A 15,447-nucleotide genomic window follows, 5' to 3' on the forward strand; every position below is an offset into this window, starting at 1 on the left:
CACTGTTCTTTACTGGGGCAAAAAAAACAACATATGACCCTTGAAGAAGAATGAAAAAGATTAGGCAATAGGAGAGTTTAGAAAATTCTGAAGCCAAGTAAGCCTCAAAAAGGAAGGAGAGGTCAGTGCCAAATGCTGCAGAGAAATAATAATAGAAAATTATCCTTTGAATTTTGAGACAAAAAGTATTTTAAGTGATGTGATGAGGACAGAAGCAGATTGACCGCGTTCAGGAGTGAGTTCTGGATGAAAAAGTGTAGGCAGGTGCTTCCCAGATCCCGCAGATAGAACTCTGTAGTCGCACTTAAGTTGAGGCTGTGACATCTTACAGGGTAGGCAGGGTCTCTTTCGTGTGTGGTCTAAGCGCCCAGCACTCGGCCTGGAAGAAGAGGGTGGCGTCAGTGAGTTCAGTGACTAGGGACGGAGAAAGGCTTCGCGGAGGCAGGCGCTTTGCAGCCGAAGCTTGAAGGATGAGGGTGATTGGGAGGAGAGGTGGGAGGCAGGGCCCTGGGTGATGGGGCGCTCTGAGTGTGTGGGGGGGAGCCTGGGAATGAGGTGGGGTTCTTGAAATATGCTTTTGGCTGTGCAAAGGGGGAAGGCTGTGTGTAGGTTTGGAGGGACCTGTTTGGGGAAAAGACACACGGCCGGAGGCTGCTGCCGGGGGTGAGGGGGGGCGGTGGGAGCAGACCCCCTCCCCCCACCGCCCCACCGCCCCACCGCCCCACCCCACTTACGCTGCTGCGCGGTTCCGCGGCGCCTTTACCGGAGCCCTCCCGCCGGGCTGCATGGCGACGGGTGACCGCCAGGGGCCGCTGCCTCAGGTCCCCGGTGCTCCCGCCCCTCTCCATTGGCCTTTGTTGCCGTCGGAGCGCCCCGCTTGACTCGTTCCCGTCCGCCCCCTGGGCCTGGCGGTCGCGCCTGCGCACTGGCAACTGGCCGGGTGCTCGCAGGGGGAGCTGCTGCAGGCTCCGCGGCGGCGGCGGCAACGGAGGCTGCGGGGGCAGCGGCGCGAGCGGCCGGGCTTGGGGGGGGTGCCGAGCCCGGCCCGGAAGCCCGTGCAGCTAGAGTGCGGGGTACCTAGGCCCCTCACTCTGGACTCCACAGTCTCCGGGCCGCCTGACCTCCGCACGGGTATATGGGATGGAAGCGGGACCCTCGGGAGCAGGTAAGGGCCCCCGGGAGTGGGGGACGGTGCATGCTCCAAGGACCGGGGGACTCCCGCGTGAAGAACAGGATTTCCGAGTGAGGAAAGGCTTCCTGAGTGAGGAGAGGGGCTCTTATGGAATGGGGGGCCCAGTTTGAAGGGAGGCTGTATGCAGTTCCGGGGGAAACCTTGTGAAGGAAGCCCTAAGACGGGGGCTGTTAATCAAACGAGGCTGTATGCACTCCTGGAGGTGGGAAGTAATCTGGGAGAAGGGCCTGAACGTACGTAAGGACTCCCGGAGATCCCGGGAGGCCTAGGGAGAGGCCCGGCAGGTGGCAGGGGGCGGGCTCCAGGTGTCCAGGAGAGGAGGGGGTCGACACAGATGGGCCCGTGCTGCTGCATGCCGGGGGGCGGGGGCTGGGCTGGGCTAGTGTCTCTTGGGAGAAGGCGCCAGAGCTGGGCTGTGAGCTCCGCCCCAGCCGGGCCTGACGCTGGGGCGAGGGTCAGGGGGCGGTGGGTGGGGATCCAGTCCCGGGATTCCCCCCCGTGAGTCTGGGGAGCTGGAGCTGAGGCGCCGGAGCATGCGCGGAGGTGGCAGCTGGAAGGGGCAGCCCGAAGTGGTGGGGGCGTGGCTGCCCGAATCCCCCCACCCTCCCCCATCCTGCCCGATTTGTCTTGGAAAAAGGAGCCCGCTTATGGGGCGCGTTCTCTCAAACGTTAAGTTGGCAGAGTGCAAATAGAAATGGTCCCCTTCCCCATCTTTGGGGCTCTTACACTTGATCCTGGAAACCCTCAGTCAAAATTTGCCAAGAACGGGTTGAGAGAAACTGCCAAAGTGCCGCCGTATGCCCCTGGGATGAGGAAAGGCTGGAACCAAGGCAGTGCCCTCCCCCTGAAGAGACAACTTAGAAAGGGTGTTGGTTACTGAAGGAGCAAGGCCAGGACCAGGTTTACCTGGAAGGGGTTGTCTGCCTGGTTTCCTTGTTTCTGGTCCAATACTCTGTAGAGATGGGACCTTTTAATCCAAAGATGATGATTTTTCCATTGAAATGTCTCCTCACGTGACGGCCTGCTCTCTTTCTATTCTTTAATATTTTTTGTGGCTTCTATCCCCCCCTGGGTATCTTTTCTTTCTCTTCTCTTTGTTCCCAGAAACTGTCAGGGCCATGTTATTAGACCCAAGGTTGCCAAGTTAGCCTTTTGTCACAGATAAGTTGTTTGGGGGAGGGGGAGTTTATAGCTTTCACCCTGGTGAGTTTCAGGTGATAGCCTTAACTTCTTATTCACAGGAAATCAGGGTGAAAGGAGATGAGAAGAGAGAGACTGGTGTAGGGCTACCTCAAGACTAGAGTCTCCAGGATGGGCTGTGGAATGGTGGCACCTCCTGTGTCCTAGATCTCTTACACTTTGATTGGAAGGAGCATTCTGAACCTGGGAATCCTTTAGGTCTTGTCCCACTACCTCCTTCCATTTGCTCTAGGGGTGGAAATAGGATTACTATTCAGGACAAGAATTTCATTTCTTTTTTTTTTTTTTTTTAAGATTATTTATTTATTTATTTATTTGACAGAGAGAAATCACAAGTAGGCAGAGAGGCAGGCAGAGAGAGAGAGAGGGAAGCAGGCTCCCTGCCGAGCAGAGAGCCCGATGTGGGACTCGATCCCAGGACTCTGAGATCATGACCTGAGCCGAAGGCAGAGGCTTAACCCACTGAGCCACCCAGGCGCCCCAAGAATTTCATTTCTTTTGGGACATGAATTTCATTGTTGGTGGAAGAATCATTATCTTTTTATGCCTGATCTTGCACTCCCCCCACCCCCCAAAGAGATAGCTCCTACCAATTTACTCAGCTCATCCATTTAGTGATATATGTACTTAGTGACTAATTTCCCCCAAACAAAAATGACCTCGTAAAGGCTGTGTAGGTCTTCATGAAGAATGCGGGGAGCATCTGACCTCAGAAAACCGTTTCTCCTTCCCTTAGGATTCTTTCTCCATTCTAGTAATTCTCCTGGTTTTCTAGGCTGGAGACTATTTGAGCAACCTGTGTACTAGATAGAGTAGGAGTAGGTCACAGAGGTTCAAATAGATTGCTTGGAGCTGGCACCCATACTACACTGCTAATGATTTCATTTTGATGAATTCCTAGTAGGCTCTGGAGTGATGAAGACATTTACTTTTTTTTCTTATTGCAAGATAAAATCTTCTTGGGAAGGGACTAGAGCCTGGTATCTGGAGTCAGCTGTAGCCTCTTGGGACCAGCTTTACCTCATCAGAAGGGGTAGTTGGAGTTCAGTCTGGAAGCTGTGAATGGAGGGACCCCATAACTGCCTCCTTCCCAGGCTAAGACTATTTTCTTGAAAGTTGGAGGACACAGTACACAAAAATTAAAGGTACTGGTGCTCACTTTACTGGGCTATGTCCTGATGTGTGCTTTCTGTGCTCAGGTGTGTTCCAAGCACATATACTGGATTGGGAGCTTCAGGAGGGTAGAGGTAATATCTAATTTATCTGTGGAAACAGTGAGTGTCTAGGCCCTGACACAAAGTACACATTTAGTAAATGAAGTGAATCACATTCCATTGTGAACATAAATGGTTAAGCACATGTATGGATATTTAGTAGTTGTATATACTCATGTGTGGATAAATTTTTTTTAGGAGAGGTTGGCTTCTTAGTCTTTGCTTACTGGACAGCTAACGCAGCCTTGAGTTTGTGTTTCGAATAGGCAGTCTGGCTCTCAAGGAGGTATGTGGGCCTCAAAACTGCAGGGAAGGAATCCCTGAGCCAGGCCTTTCAGCTTGGTTACTTTTCCTTCTCAGGGCTGGTTGGGGATGGGGGAGGGGGAGTGTCCTTTTCATGGCCCCTCCCTCCTTGCTTTTGTCTGCAAGGCAGGGCCCCGCCCCTTTCCCCCCAAGGCCCAAGCTTTGTCCTCTGTGCGGGGGCCCTCATCTGCATCACAAAGTGGCCGTCTGTCCCTGTCTGGGTTTGAAGGGAAGTGTCTCCCTTTCTCAGACGAAAAACTGGGGGCAGGGTGGGCTAAGACGGGGGGACTCTGTACAGCTCTAAGGCTTGCTGGGGGATGGGATGGGAGAGGGGTTCTCCCTTTTGCCTTCCCTAGTTTGGGGATGAAGGGGAAGAGGGGGTTCTTCGTTTTTCCAAAGCCTCCTTGGAGTCGAGGGTGCCTAAGGCTGAATTTGATGTGTAGTCCTATGTCTGGGGAAGAGAAGCCTTTGAGATTAGAGTGTCCCATCCCCCATGATTTCCACCCAGCCCCCAGCTCTAGGGGATGCCTTTTTTCCCAAGAATCCAAATGATTGTTCAGCCTGGAAGGCTACGGAGGTGAATGCAATGTAAAAATTTGGGGAAGGGAATTGTATCTCTTATATCCACCAGGATGTTTATTTTTTGCAGGGTGTATAATTGTTTTTTAGCAGTTTGCAGGTGTTTGAATGTTGTGTATGCATGTGTGTTCTTCGTGATATATCTGTGGATCTCTTTGTTTATTCATTTAATATCTGTATGTTGGACACCTCCTATATGCTAGGAGGCAAGATACAGTCCCTGCTCTTGAAGAACTCACCATCTAGGGCGGTGAGTGGTATGTATATAAAGGTAAACTGTCTAGGTCTAAGTGTGTGTTTGGGTGTGTATGACAGGAATATGTCTTACTATGTGTTTGCATATATTTATTGCTTATGTGTAATTTTTGTCCAGCTCTTTCTGGGGTAGGCACCCAGGTGCTAGTAGTTAGGCTTTCACTTCCCTATGTAGTTTGGTCCTTGATGGCCCTTTACCCCCTGGCTGAGCCTCCCTTTCTGTCTGCATTTCCCTGTCTGCAGAGTGGGGCTGGGCTTGACAGGTGGTTAGAAGGAGGCATAGCAGCTTAGCTCTGGGAAGCTTGCCCCTCCTGAGAATGGTTCTGACCTCTTCCTGACCCCCCAGCTGAGGATATGCCCCATCCCCCCTGCCTGGCAGACTGTGAAAGCAGAGCTATGATGATGGGAGGTTCTGGGCTGGTTTATTCGTCTCTCCCACCTGGGCTGGTCCTCTAGTGGCAATGATGATAGTAGCTATGGACAAAGGCTTCTCTTAGGCAGTGTCCCTCTTTCTTCTCTTTCCCCTCAAGCTAGAAAATAAAACTAGAGGCAGCAATCTAGCTGGTGGCAAGAGAGGAGAAAGTAGTGGAAGCTGGCCCTGCCCTAACCCTTTCCCAGGGGCCTGCTCTATCTTGAAACTGATCCCTTCTGTTACTGTCTGGGCTCTCTGTGTGGCAGGAGCTGTGCCTGTGCAAAGCACCTTATTCTCCTCCTCAGAGCCAGTATCTCATTCTTCTCCAGCATGTTAATGGCTGCCTCTCCTATCCAAGTCCTGTACACTAGCCTATTCTTAGCCCAGTTTCCTGTGTTCTGCCTGTCTTCATTCCTTAGCTTTTTCTTCTTTTGAACTTTTTCTTCTTTGTCTCCCAGTTGCAGCCTTGCTTCTTGCTCAGGCTCCCAACTCTAACCTGTATGTTTCCCAGGCCTTAACTCCAGCCTTCCCTCTTTCCTAGATCAAGCCTCTTTCTGCTGTGATTTCCAGTTGTGGCCTCTTTGTCAGCTTCCTGTTTCAGCCTCTCTCCTTTCTTTTGTCTCCAAACTGTATTTTTTTTAGCCTTTTCAACTTTAATGTCTCTCCAACCTCAGCCATTCAGTTGCCTTAATCCGTTCTAAAACATTGTCTCCCTCACATCCCCCTAGCCTGACCTTCTTTGGATCTTCCTCCTGCTTACATTGTAGAGGAGCATTATGATGTTGCTATTTCATGTTCAGGATGGTGATAAGTGAAGTGAGCATCTGGCTGGCAGAGAAGAAAAGAGAATTCTTGGTCTGTTAGATACCTGGTGGAGGCAGGTGTCTTAATCTAATACAAGAAAGAAAGTTTTATTATTGGGAGCCAGATTTAGCTCCTCTGCTTAACATCTAATAGAAACATATTAAGTATTCACTTGATGAATCGAAGAGAGACAAGAAGGATAATTTTCCTATCTGGAGAGAGGTTTGAAAAAAATGAATGTGGGTTGTCTGAGTCTGTGGAACCCCTCAGTTGAGTTAGGTAGGCAGGAAGGAGGCTTCCCGTATACTTTCCTGTTTGGTTCTAGGAGGCCTTGTGCCTTCTCTGATCAGAATGATATGGAGATTGCTAGACTCTACCCTCACCAGCCTCTTTATCTTGTAGCTGCAGGCGCCTACCTGCCCCCCCTGCAGCAGGTGTTCCAGGCACCTCGCCGACCTGGCATTGGCACTGTGGGGAAACCAATCAAGCTCCTGGCCAATTACTTTGAGGTGGACATCCCTAAGATTGACGTCTACCACTACGAGGTGGATATCAAGCCGGATAAGTGTCCTCGCAGAGTCAACCGGTAAGTGATGCACATAAGCTGCCAAATCCAGGGGTCTTTACTGTCCTGAGTCTCAGAATCTTCAGAGACTGTCCAGAAAACTGGTAGAGGGTGGTGTCACCAGATTCAAAAAAGTTTTTGAGGAAGAGATTCCAGGTAAGGTAAACACTGAAAAATATCATTGAATTTGGCTATTAAGAGATATTGGTGCCTTTTGCAAAGCAATTTCAGCAGAGTAATTGGGCTAGTTAGTAATCTAACTACAGTGAGTTGACGAATAAGTAGAAGGTAATGTGGTAAGGACAGTGAGAGCAAATAGCCTTTATTAAATAGCTTGACAGTGAAGCATGGGGAAAGAGAGAGACTATGTTGGTTAGAGAGGATTTATAGGAGTCAAGTACAGTGCATTGTGCATTGCAGTATTTGTTAAAATGAATGAATGAATTGAAAGTTTTTAAGAAGGAGACCTAGATAAACAGGAGAAGAAACTAGTTAAAGGTACCGGGCAGGAGGGAGAGGAATGAGTTCCTACTTATTGCTAAGGCAGGCAAGAAGACATTATAGGACAGACACATAGTTGGAGGAATTAGCCTTGGAAAGAGCAATACTTCTTTTCTTTCTTTCTTCCTTTTTTTTTTTTTTAAAGATTTTATTTTTAAGTAATCTCTCTACCCAGCATGGAGCTCAGACTTACAACCCTGAGAATAAGAGTCTGATGCTCTTCCAACTAAGCCATCTGGGTGCCCCGAAGCAATATTTCTTTTCAGAATTAATTTATTTCATTATTACTTGAAAACTACATATGCACAATGTAAAAATAAATAAAATATTACAAGAAGAGCAGCAGTGAAAAATGTCTCCTGTTACCCTGGTCCTTAGTCCCCTAGTCCTTTTCCCTAAAGGCATTCATTGTTACCATTCTTGAGTATGCTCCCACATATTTTTGTTTGCATATGTAAGCGTATATGTATATAAAACATTTTTTTAAATGCACAAAATAGGGGTACTGGGGTGGCTCCATTGATTAAGTATCTGCCTTTGGCTCAGGTCATGTTCCCAGGGTCCTGGGATGGAGCCCCACACTGGGCTCCCTGCTCAGTGGGGAGCCTGCTTCTCTGGCTCCCTCTGCCACTCCCCCTGCTTGTGTTCTCTCATTCTAAGTAAATAAATAAAATCTTAAAAAACACACACGGGCACCTGGGTGGCTCAGTGGGTTAAGCCTCTGCCTTTGGCTCAGGTCATGATCTCTGGGTCCTGGGATCGAGCCCTACATCAGGCTCTCTGCTCAGAAGGGAGCCTGCTCCCCCCCCCACCCTCTGCCTGCCTACTTGTGATCTCTCTCTCTGTCAAATAAATAAATAAAATCTTTAAAAAACAAAACAAAACAAAACAAAAACCCATACACACAAAATATAGAATCCAGTAAGCCTTGTTTGTACCTTGCTTTTTTCCACTGAACAATATATACCAGATCATGTATACCTGCCTTAGTCTTTTACATAGCTCCATAGATATTCCATTGAATGGATGTATTATAACTTATTTAATAAATCTATGGAGGAACACTTAGCTTTAACCTAAACTTTTGCTACAAAGGTGAAACTGTTGAATATTATAAAATGTAGATACATTTTTGCACTGAAATATGAGTGTATCTATAGGATAAATTCCTAGGCGTGGAATTGCTGGCATAATACATTGAAAAATTTGGAGATACTACCAGTTTTTGTTTTGTTTTGTTTTTTTTAAGGTAAGTTGTACCAATTTATACTCCCATTATCAGAGTATTAGTGCCTCTTCCCTCTGTACCAGTCCAGTGTATTGGATTTTTTGACCTTTGGAATTCTGATATGTAGAAAATTATATCTTGGATCAGTTTTATTTATTTTTTAAAGTAAGTTCTTTGCCCAGCTTGGGGCTTGAACTTACAGCCCTGAGATCAAGAGTTGCAGCTCTACCAACTGAGCCAGCCAGGTGCCCCAATCTTGGTTTAATTTAATTTTATTTCTTTTTTAATTTTTTATTTTTTTAAAGACTTTATTTATTTGACAGACAGAGATCACAAGTAGGCAGAGAGGCAGGCAGAGAGAGAGAGGGAAGCAGGCTCCCTGCTAAGCAGAGATCCCAATGGGGCTCGATCCCAGGACCCTGGGATCATGACCTGAGCCGAAGGCAGAGACTTTAACCCACTGAGCCACACAGGCGCCCCTTGGTTTAATTTTAAATTGAGTTTCTCTATTGAGTGAAGTTGAACACTTTTTCATATATTTAAAAATTACATATGGAAGGGACATTTCAAGTGTGAGAAGAAAAGAAAAGAGGTCTGCCTACATAAATATGTTTATTCATATGTCTGGGAACTTGAAGGTGACCTTGCCTATCCTGTGCTCTTTTTAGAGTCATTAGAGTTGATTTTTTTTTTTTAAAGATTTTTGAAATTTATTCATTTGACAGACAGAGATCACAAGTAGGCAGAGAGGCAGGCAGAGAGAGAGGAGGAAGCAGGCTCCCTGCTAAGCAGAGAGCCCCATGCAGGACTCAATCCCATGACCCTGAGATCATGACATGAGCCAAAGGCAGAGGCTTAACCCACTGAACCACCGGGGCTTCCCTAGAGTTGATTTTTGATTGGAGGTAGAAACGGGTTCTGGAATTAGAGGGTAGAGGAGAAAGTTTGACACAGTCTGTGAGGGATGGAATTGATCAGGGACATGGAAAAGATTGCTTGGTAGCACTGAAGCCTAATTAGGATTGAAACCATGTATTTATTGTTATTTACAAAGTACAGTTTGAGGGTTTTTTTTAAACCAATAGTATTCAAGAGCTTTGGTTTAGAAAGTAAAGAGGTCAGATTGTTGGGTGGAATGGTATTCTGAAGGATAAATGGACATTCTGAAATCTTAGGGGCAGAGGACAGGAAGTAAAATCAAGAAAGAGATGATAATGAGGTGGGACTTAGAGCTTTGGAGAGATGGAAGAGAGAGGGTTCTTCCACAGTTTATTCCTATTTCAATTCACACCTTTTCCTCATCTACCTTTTTTATGTCTCAGTTTGGGGATTGGAGCAGCCTGGGTTCTGTTCCTGATTCTAGATAGACCTTGGGAATGAGTCCTTTTCTTCTCTGCCTCCCCACTCTGCCTCCAGAAGGCACATGTACCTACTCTTTCAGATCCTTTAGAGCCTTGGTGATCTGAGAACCAGAAGCATCACTTGATAGCTTATTAAGACTGTAGAATTTCAGACTTTGCTCTAGATCTGAATTAGAATCTGCATTTTAATAAAATCTCCAGGTGATTCATAGGAAAGTTAACATTTGAGAAGCACTACCACAGAGTAGAGATTAGAGTAGCTGTTAGGAGGGGGTGGACATTACCTGAACATCGAATTGCCTCCAAGAGCTTGAAGTAGTAGCCTCTCAGCTTCCATAGGCTGCTTCTATCCCCCACAGGGAGGTGGTGGAATACATGGTCCAGCATTTCAAGCCTCAGATCTTTGGTGATCGCAAGCCTGTGTATGATGGAAAGAAGAACATTTACACTGTCACAGCACTGCCCATTGGCAACGAACGGGTAAGCTGGGAGTCAGGCTAGATGTGCCAGGGGTCTGGGGTGATACACAACTCATATAAGTCTATCTGGAGTCTGGCAGTTCAGAAATACCTTTCATCTTTTATGATGAGAAAGTGTGTTTTAGGGTGAGGGGTGGGTAGATGCTGATGTTTATTTAGCCAGTGTATGTCTGTCCTTGTCCCAAACAGACTGAGATTAGACTTAAAATAGACTTAAAGACTTCCTGCTAAGTTGAGAGGGATAGAAGTGCCAAGCTAAGGTGGCTAGAGACTAAATGTCTGGATTTCCTCTGAAATCTTCATTGTTAGCCCTGTCAGTTTAAGGAGCAAGTGCTTGGGAAATCTATGTGGTGGGGGAAGCTGGGGCAGGGCAAGGAATGTTGGATTGTGTGGAAAGCACTGGCAATCCTTCACCTCCTTTCTTCTGAAGGTTGACTTTGAGGTGACAATCCCTGGGGAAGGGAAGGATCGAATCTTCAAGGTCTCCATCAAGTGGCTAGCTATTGTTAGCTGGCGCATGCTGCACGAGGCCCTTGTCAGTGGGCAGATCCCTGTTCCCTTGGAGTCTGTGCAAGCCCTGGATGTGGCCATGAGGCACCTGGCATCCATGAGGTACTGGGTTTAGTTTGTAACTGGGCAACTAGTGGTGGCATAATTGCTATGTGGGGAGGTGGGGAATAAGCACTTTCTAAGGTCCCACAATATGCATTTCAAATAAAACATACATTGAAGCCCTACCATATGCCAAACAGTATGCATATATATTTAGGTGGTTTAAAGCCTTGGCCCTGGCCCTTATAGATATCTTTGGACCTCCACCCCATCTGTCCCTGCGGGACAGAGAAAAGATAGACTTGTACAAGGTCAGTCATACAACTAGTCAAGGATCAGAGCTGGAATTAAAGCCCTGGTGTCCTGCCTTCCAGGCCAGGGCTCCTCCGTGCCCAGGATGCCTCACAGGGTGGGGGCCTGTGCCCGAGGGACCAGTTCTCTGCCTGTCCCTGCCAGGTACACCCCCGTGGGCCGCTCCTTCTTCTCACCGCCTGAGGGCTACTACCACCCGCTGGGGGGTGGGCGCGAGGTCTGGTTCGGCTTTCACCAGTCTGTGCGCCCTGCCATGTGGAAGATGATGCTCAACATTGACGGTGAGTGGGGAGAGCTATGGAGCCAGGGGCACCCTGAGTCCAGTGACCACACTCCCAGCCTCATCCCTCCCAGCTCTGCAACCATACTCCTAGTCTAATCCCTATAGCCCTGGGACCCCTCCCCCATCCCAATACCCTATAAGGAAGAGGGTGTAAAGAGCAGTGCCTCTATTTATTCTGAAAGACCAAACCTGAGCTGAGCTATATCCTATATCCACCCTGTCCCCACAGTCTCAGCCACTGCCTTCTACAAGGCACAGCCGGTGATCGAGTTCATGTGTGAGGTGCTAGACATCAGGAACATAGACGAGCAACCCAAGCCCCTCACAGACTCTCAGCGTGTGCGTTTCACCAAGGAGATCAAAGGTGAGGACCCAACCAGGAGGGGAAGGGAAACAGCACCACTTTGTCTTTAGTCCTAAAAGGAAATCCCCTTGGGATATATTCAGGGGAGAGGCCAAGCCTAGGTGCATGAGCAGCCTTTTCCAACCCTGACAAGCAGTGTGTGTATTCCAGGGCTAAAGGTGGAAGTAACCCACTGTGGACAGATGAAGAGGAAATACCGTGTGTGTAATGTTACCCGCCGCCCTGCCAGCCATCAGACGTGAGTTGACAGGCTGCTAAGCCGTACCTTAGTGGAAGAGGGCTGATATTTCAGCGTAATTTCTTTCACACTTCTCCCTCTCCCCTAACCCTAACAGCCTTGAAGATGAGGCGTTTTTTTCAAAGATAAGCTGTGAGAGTTTGCCATCCATCCTCCAAACTTCCCAGATCCTTGATACTCTCCTTGATATTTTTACCTTCTTGGTCTCCACCTTTCCTCCTTGGGCCTTTACTATAGAACAAGAGTATTCCCCTGACTGCTGCCTTAGTTCTGTAAATGTAAGGATCTTTCACAACTTAACTCTTCATTCTGAAAAAGAAGGCAGGGCTCCTGGGCTAGACCTTGGGGAATTTGTCATTGATTCTGTCTACCTCCTTGACCTCAGACTGCTGGACTATGAGTCTCTGCTGTGTGTTGGACTTTATGGTCAGCACTAGAAATGCATATGAGTCAGATATGGTCTTGAGTATTGTGGAACTTGCCTTTCAAATCTTTTGTCTTCCCTCTCAGAGCCCTGTCTTTCCTGTTTCCCCGTGAATGGCAGTGCTCAAAGAGGCTGGATAGGGATGAAGCCAAGTCTGGGGCTTCCCGTGGTTGTAAGTCTAAAGAGGTGGGATTAAGTGCTGGGCTCTGACACTTCCTTCCCTTCCCCCGAACAGGTTTCCCTTGCAGCTAGAGAGTGGACAGACTGTGGAGTGCACCGTGGCACAGTATTTCAAGCAGAAATACAACCTTCAGCTCAAGTATCCCCACCTGCCCTGCCTGCAAGTTGGCCAGGAACAAAAGCATACCTACCTGCCCTTAGAGGTGAGGCTGCCAAGTAATGGCTGGGTTGGAGAACAAGCATTGTACCTGCACACTGGTGATCAGAGGTGTGTTCTCCCATTCATAGTCTCTCATTCTCATTTTGAAGCTTGGAAAATTGACGTTCTGAGAGGTATGAGGTCATTTTGTGAATTGTAGGCCTCATTCTTACCTGCTAATTTCTTTCGTTATTCCCCATCCTGCTATCATGTTCTTTTAGGACTGTCAGGTAAGTTGAAAGCTGTATTTATGTTTAATAACTAAGTAGTTCATTCAGGACAGAGATTTCAGATATCTGAATTCATTTTTATTTTTTTATCCTGTCTTTACTTTTGATTTTCCAGCCCCAGCTGGAGCTGGGGATCCTAAATGATGTAGAGATACAAGTATACCTTATTTTCCAGAAAATAGAGATATCTGTTAGTTATGATGTGAATCCTGTTCACTGTTACCACTGTGGTGATCAGTGTGTTCCCTTTGAAAAGGTTTTAGCCCCAAGATTTATCATATCTTAATGCTTTAACAGATCTTTGAAATCCTGCAGTTCAAGAATAGAAATGCTATTTAAATCCTAGAATAGAAATGCAGAACCATTGGGCTATATTTGATTTGGTATACACTAGCCAAAATGCGTAATGAGAAGCTACTGCTGACATCTTCATTGTTTAGTCCAGTACTGCTCAAAGTGTGGTCAGTAGACAAATAGCAACAGATATTACTTGGGGGACTTGTTTGAAATGTGGGACTTGTTTGAAATGTGGAATCTCAGGTTCCACCTAGAACTGTTGAATCAAAATCTTTTAACAGAATCCAGAGAGGATTCATATGAACATTAAAATTGGAGGAGCACTAACCTAGAATAACATCTCACTCTGTTTCCACAGCAAGAGTCAAATAGCTGGGACCAAAGCTCAAGCCTTCCATTAGCTTCTGGGATTTTAGAGCTAACCAGAGGAAATTAGGCAGAGGGAAGAGAAGATCCCCAAACCTAAGAACTCTGACTTTAGTTAATAGCTGTTGATGTGGGCACCTGGGTGGCTCAGTGGGTTAAGCCTCTACCCTCGGCTCAGGTCATGGTCTTAGGGTCTTGGGATGGAGCCCCGCATTGGGCTCTCTGCTCGGTGGGAAGCCTGCTTCCCCCTTTCTCTCTGCCTGCCTCTCTGCCTACTTGTGATCTCTCTCTCAAATAAATAAATAAAATCTTAAAAAAAAAATAAAAAGCTGTTGATGCACGGAAAGTGGGATGAAGACAGTATGTTCTCTTGAGGTGAAAGCAGGAGTTTTCAAAGACAATCCCAGCTAAATTGATAGGCTTTAGTTAATATCTTCTGCAAGCTAAGATTTTTAGCAAATTAACATTACTTCTGTGTAAACATTAATTTCCAAGGTGATTAATTTATATAATGACATATTTTTATTCTTATTATTATTTGTTTGTTTAACAAATATTAATTGAGCTCCTGCTATGTGTTATTTGCTCTTTTAGGTGCTGGGAATGTAGAGATTAACAAGACAGACAAGGTCCCTGCTGTCATAGAGCTTAATATTCTAGAATGGGGAGATAGACAATAAGATAGTTTGACATAGCTGTAAGTGGTATCAGAATAATAAAACAGATAAAGGGGACAGAAGTAAGGAAGGAGGGGTTTGGAGAGCCACTTTAGTTATTATGGTCAGGGAGGGTCTCTTTTAGGTGACATTTGAGTCCTAAATTTTGAGTTAGAGACAACCTTCATTAACCTGAGGGAAGATCCTTCCAGGCAGGAAGTAAATGATAAGTACAAACTCTCTAAAGCATCAGGGAACTTGGATTTTTTTAAGAGCTAGAAGGCCATAGTGGCTGGTGTGTGGTATATGAGGGGAAAAGTAGTAGGGGATGATTTCAGAGAGAGGTGCAGGGTCCAATCATCTCGGCAATTGTAGCCAGGTGGGATTTTTTTTTTTTTAAATATTACTGTTTAGAATAACTTTATCAAGATATAATTTGTATACATAAAACTTACCCTCTTAAAATGTATAGTTCAGTCGTTTTGAGTATGTTTAAAATTGTATAACATCATTATTATCTAATTCTAAAATATTTCATCATTTCCAGAAGAAAACCCATATCCATCAGTAGTCACTTAGACTTCTTCTCTCACCAGTCAGCCCTTAGTAATCACTAATCTATTTCTGTCTTTGTGCATTTGTCTGTTCTGGACATTTCATATAAATAAAATTATATAATATATGCCCTTTTTTGACTGGCATATTCCACTTAGCATAATGTCTTAAAGGTTCATTAAATTGTATCATGTGTCAGAAATTTTTTTCTTTTTCAGGGCTAAGTAATATTTTTTGGTACATATATGCCACATTTTTTTTTTTTTAAAGATTTTATTTATTTATTTGACAGAGAGAAATCACAAGTAGGCAGAGAGGCAGGCAGAGAGAGAGAGAGGGAAGCAGGCTCCCTGCCGAGCAGAGAGCCCGATGTGGGACTCGATCCCAGGACTCTGAGATCATGACCTGAGCCGAAGGCAGCGGCTTAACCCACTGAGCCACCCAGGCGCCCCTATGCCACATTTTTTAATCCATTCCTTCATTGATGGATACATTAGGTTGATTTCACTTTTTTAGCTATAATGAATAATGGCTGCTATGAATATAGGTGTACAGATATTCTAGTCCCTGCTTTCACTTCGAGTACATACTCAGATGTAGATTTACTGAATCATATCATAATTATGTGTTTAACTTCGTGAGGATTCACCATACTGTTTCCACAGTGGCTGTATGATTTCATATTCTCATGAGCAACA

The 15,447-nt window shown here is 46.2% G+C and overlaps 1 protein-coding gene across 2 annotated transcripts in view; it reads left to right on the forward strand.

The window, feature by feature from the left end:
* Positions 1-984: 984 nt before the first annotated feature.
* Positions 985-15,447, forward strand: part of AGO1 (argonaute RISC component 1) — a 38,306-nt gene continuing 23,843 nt past the window's right edge. Inside the window, exons 1-8 of one of the 2 annotated variants that reach the window (XM_044237790.1) lie at positions 985-1,165; positions 6,362-6,545; positions 9,974-10,094; positions 10,524-10,705; positions 11,102-11,238; positions 11,470-11,604; positions 11,755-11,842; positions 12,502-12,649. In XM_044237790.1, coding sequence (XP_044093725.1) covers positions 1,141-1,165; positions 6,362-6,545; positions 9,974-10,094; positions 10,524-10,705; positions 11,102-11,238; positions 11,470-11,604; positions 11,755-11,842; positions 12,502-12,649 — 1,020 coding nt within the window. In that variant the 5' untranslated portion in view covers positions 985-1,140. The remainder of the gene's footprint in view (positions 1,166-6,361; positions 6,546-9,973; positions 10,095-10,523; positions 10,706-11,101; positions 11,239-11,469; positions 11,605-11,754; positions 11,843-12,501; positions 12,650-15,447) is intronic. The other variant, XM_044237791.1, reaches the window with a different exon arrangement.

Source organism: Neovison vison, chromosome 2, assembly GCF_020171115.1.
Source record: "Neovison vison isolate M4711 chromosome 2, ASM_NN_V1, whole genome shotgun sequence".
NCBI classification, from domain to species: Eukaryota; Metazoa; Chordata; class Mammalia; order Carnivora; family Mustelidae; genus Neogale; species Neogale vison.